This window comes from Octopus bimaculoides, chromosome 24 (genome assembly GCF_001194135.2).
Source record: "Octopus bimaculoides isolate UCB-OBI-ISO-001 chromosome 24, ASM119413v2, whole genome shotgun sequence".
Taxonomy (NCBI): Eukaryota; Metazoa; Mollusca; class Cephalopoda; order Octopoda; family Octopodidae; genus Octopus; species Octopus bimaculoides.
In genome coordinates, this window is record NC_069004.1 from 27,114,779 (window position 1) to 27,119,513 (window position 4,735).

General features: G+C 35.2%; 1 protein-coding gene across 1 annotated transcript in view; it reads right to left on the minus strand.

Moving 5' to 3' along the window:
- Nucleotides 1–4,735, minus strand: part of LOC128250712 (uncharacterized protein DDB_G0292186-like) — a gene marked incomplete at both ends in the record, with an annotated part of 104,409 nt that overhangs the window by 54,814 nt on the left and 44,860 nt on the right. The window contains 1 exon segment of the mRNA XM_052976429.1: nt 3,584–3,736. Coding sequence (XP_052832389.1) covers nt 3,584–3,736 — 153 coding nt within the window.

Here is a 4,735-nt window from a genome sequence, read left to right on the forward strand (position 1 = left end):
CAATGTACTATGTATGCTGTAGTGTATATATTTTTTTATACGCTTTCTTTGTTTTGTTTTATGCGTATGCCCATATTTAGAGGTCTTTCAGTAATGGAAGAGAATATAACATTCTATAGAAATACATGTAGATATTACTTTTAGCAATTTACAATGTGCATTTGTTTTCGTTTTTCTTTGTATTTTGACGAGCTTGTTTTATTTTTATTGCTTTTTTATATTGTTGGGGCTTTTTGTTTTGTTTTTTTGTTTTTTGTTTGATATTCTTTTTTTTTTATAGTCTCAGAAAGTGTCATGTTGGCTTGAGACCAAACATGGTTGCTGAAAACGGGACAGCTATATGGAAAGAAAGAAAGAAAGAAAGAACGAAAGAAAGGATAAAGGAAGGAAGGAAGGAAGGAAAAAAGGGAGAAATAAAAAAGATAATGGGGATAATGATGATGATGATTATTGGAGTGATGGTGAAGGTAGCGACAGTGGAGGCGGTGATGGTGGTGGTAGTGGTGGTGGTGATAATGATGACGATGGCGATCATCATCATCATCATCACCATCATTTAACTGGTACTTTATTTTATCGACCACAAATTGAGAAAAGACAAAGTTTCAGTTACAGGGCGGGATTTGAACTCAAATCAGCTTGTAGAACCGGAACAAATACTGCAGGATATTCTGTATGATGCACAAACGATTCTGTTTAAGTTATTCTGATGTAAACATATAAATTAGAAGACTAAAATTATCAGACTTTTGTGACAGCAAACAGTTGATCAAAGATTATCTGGATATGGCCATCTCGTCATTTTCTTGTATTTAGTACCACAGTAGCCTTCTTTCTAAAATTGTCGGATGAGATTTGCAGATATTTTTAATAGATCATCGAGCAGCTTCGTGGAGGTGTTGCTTCATTGACTCATGAGACAATATATTAATATATTTTGCATAAATAGGGCTGTGCAATAATGGTTTCAGATTCAAGTACAAGTAATTTTGAGTGGAGGAGCTAATTTTATACCACCAGCCTAAGTACTTCAGAAATACTTTATCTTCTTCTCTTCTTCTTCTTAATCATTTTTGCCCCTTGTGGAGCATAGGGCCTCAACAGTTATTTTCCACTTTTTGCGGTCATTGGCGTGTTTCTTGGCTGCTTCCCATGTCAGGCCGGTAGTCCTGAGCTCGTCCAAAATGCTCCACTTCCATGTCTGCTTCGGGCGTCCTCGCTTCCTTTTCTCTTGCAGATTCCAGTTAAGTGCTTGTCGTGTCACATTTGAGGGTTCTTTCCGCAGTGTGTGTCCGATCCATCTCCATTTCCTTCGTCTAATCTGAACATGTATGGGCTCCTGGTTGGCCCTTTCCCACAGGTCGGTGTTTGGCACTCTGGCGAACCACTTCAGATGGAGGATCTGCCGGAGACATTTGTTGATGAAGGTCTGGATCTTCTTGTAGTTGCTGCAGGTGGCTTACCATGTTTCAGAGCCATACAAAAGCACAGATTTATCTTAGCCATCCCAAAATGATTAATCGAACCCAAAACGTGGAGCTATAAAGAGATGTTGAATAACAAAATCGATAGTGCATCACACAACTAAATAGCTTGGCAGAATTTAGCAGTGTCTTCGTATGTTCTGATATCAAATCCTGACGATGCCAAACTTTGTATTTTATTCTTTGGAGGACGATAAGCTATAGTATCAGCCGTGCACAAGGGTAAACCTAAAGAACTGTTCCATACCACAAAATATTCAGCTATGCATCAATGTTAGTGATCATATATCAGGTTGATTATCATTGGTGCATGTATGTGGTAGCTCGATCTGAAAAAAGCAGCAACAAAGTTACTCTGAAATTATATCGTACCCTTTTAAAAAAATTAAGGGTAAATTGGGAAGATATTTTTTCTCTACACACTCAAAGAAGTGAATCATCGAGGTTGGAGTGCTTTTGATCATAACTGGTTGATCAGGTTTGAGCTTCAGCCAAACAACGCCAGAATATTAGGTCGGTTAAGGCGGCAGGCTGGCAGAAACGTTAGCACGGCGGGCGAAATGCTTAGTGGTATTTCGTCTGCCGCTACGTGCCTTGCCTGGCGTGCTAATGATTTTTTTCTACTCTAGGCACAAGGCCCGAAGTTTTGGGGAAGGGGCCAGTCGATTAGATCGACCCCCAGCGCGCAACTTGTACTTAATTTATCGACCCCGAAAGGATGAAAGGCGAAATCGACCTCGGCGGAATTTGAACTCAAAACGTAAAGACAGACGGAGTACCACCTTGAAATTAGTCCATAATATCATCTCCCAACACAATTCTTCGCACATGGTAAGATGTATGTTGCATTATCAAGAGCGTCAGGAAAAGAAAATATAAAAATATTAAACGAGATAAATGAAAAGGGTCCATTTACTGACAGTTGTGACTGCCAAAAAATTCTACAGTGATGTGAGACATTCATAACTCTCTTTTAATTGAAATATATTTAAGTCTTCTTTTAATTACTAGGAAAGGGACACTAGAAACACTTAAGACATCTATAAGTGAATATAATGAAACAATAATTTAGCAAAACTCAACTCTTCATATTGGTAAATGTAATTCCTTAATTCCCAGCAGAGCATCTATTTTCTAATTCACTCAAGTGAAGATTCATGAACATTTTCCCTTGACAGTCTCATCTCTTTTCCAATTTTTATTATCATCTTTTTCAAATGTATCATGGATTATTTTACTGATTACAGAATAAACTATAACAGAGTCTTTGTTCAATTCATGAGCATATTGTTAATTTAGTTTATAATTTATGTATCATATCTATATGTGTATATAATATTAATATACGCAACACATATGCCAGCAGAAAACCGACCGGAGGGCGGTTTTTCTGCTAGTGTACTTAATAATCGGTTCAAATTTTGGCACAAGGCCAGCAAGTTTTAAAGGGAGAAGGAAGTCGATAACATCGATCCCCAAGATAGGACACAAATAGTACTTATTTTATCAACCCGCTCTCCCACCCATCGAAAGGGAATAAAAAAACAAAGTCGACCTCAGCGGAGTTTGAACACATAACGTAAAGAGTTGGAATAAATGCCAGTAACCATTTTGTTCGGTGTACTAATGAATCCGCCAACTCACAGCCTCCCACTGTATATTTAATAACATAATTTATATAAACGATAACAAAACACCTCAGTTATTACTTGAAGCAAAAATACTACGAAGTATTATGACACCTATTGACCTCCATATATCTAAATATATATGTTTTTGTTTACTCAGAATGTTTTTCGCTTGTATTTACTTTTTTCTAAATACAGAAGCTAAAATTGAAACGATACATACTAGATTATGTTTTGCATCATATTTTTAATAGTTATTTTTTTATTGTTTCACTTTTATTTAGTTATTTTTATTTCTATTTCTTATTTATTTTTAATTTAGTTTTTTTTTCATTTTCATTTACTGATGATTCTGTAAATGGAAATGTAGAACACATCTCATGAAATTATATTCTCTTCTTAAGATACTTTCGAATTTTTTTCTTCCTTTTATTTCATTGAAACAGAAATAATTGTTTCATAATAATAATAATTATTATTATTATTATTATTATTATTATTATTATTATTATTATTATTATTATTATTATTATTATTATTATTATTATTATTATCATTATTATTATTATTATTACTGTTGTTATTATTATTAGTATTAGTATTATGTTTTCATTGGTGGTGTTTCTTGTTTTATTTTTTTCGTTCTGTCTTGTTTTTGTCGTGGCTGTTTGTTATGATTTTTCTGGTTATTTTTTCCTGCCTTTTGTTCTTTCAGAAGCTAATTTTTGCCTTCAGCCGAACTTAGAGTACATTATACATTGACTAGACGTTGAAGAGGAAAAACTAAATAAAAACTAGCGAGTCAAAGGTGTCTCTAAACAGCAGCAACATCACAACGGTACAACATCCCCATCACCACCACATCCCCATCACCACCACAACAATCTGCGGTTGTAGCACAACATATTACCATCTCTACAGAGAAGAAATTGCGGTTCTAGGCTGTTACAGCACCACAATATCATAATAAAACACTACTGCCACCACCACCAACAACAACAACAACATCACTCTCTCCCAGCCAAAACTGGAACCCTTGTCGTGTAGCTCCACCAATGACAGAAAATGCTGTAAATTCTTTTCGAAATCACACTCCTTCGTCTTAAATTGGAAAGGAGACATTAAACAACATTGTTTATCTGAAATACATTCGAAAGCATGGCCATGGCTGGAAGACTTTATCGTCGATCATCTTAATTGGGATTAACCTGAGTACTTACAATCACAACATAAACAATGGCATGGCTTTGTGGTTAAGAAGTTCGCTTTCAAACCACGTGGTTTCCGGTTCAATTCCACTGAGTTGTACCTTGAGTAAGTGTTTGCTACAATACCTTTGGGGCGATCAATGTCTTGTGAGAGAATCTGGTACGCAGAGACTCTGCTCTATGGAAGCCCGTCGTATATATATTTATAAATAAGTATACCGATCATATCAAGTGGCCAGCATGGGATAAAAACCTTATAGGTAATAATTATTATTAAAATTATAATTAAGGTATTTAAAAGATACCACCTTGCTAGATATAGCAGTCAAGTTTTGACTACTATCGCTAGCATGGTAGGATCTTTTAGATACGCTTCATTACAATATATATATATTAATATATATATATATATATA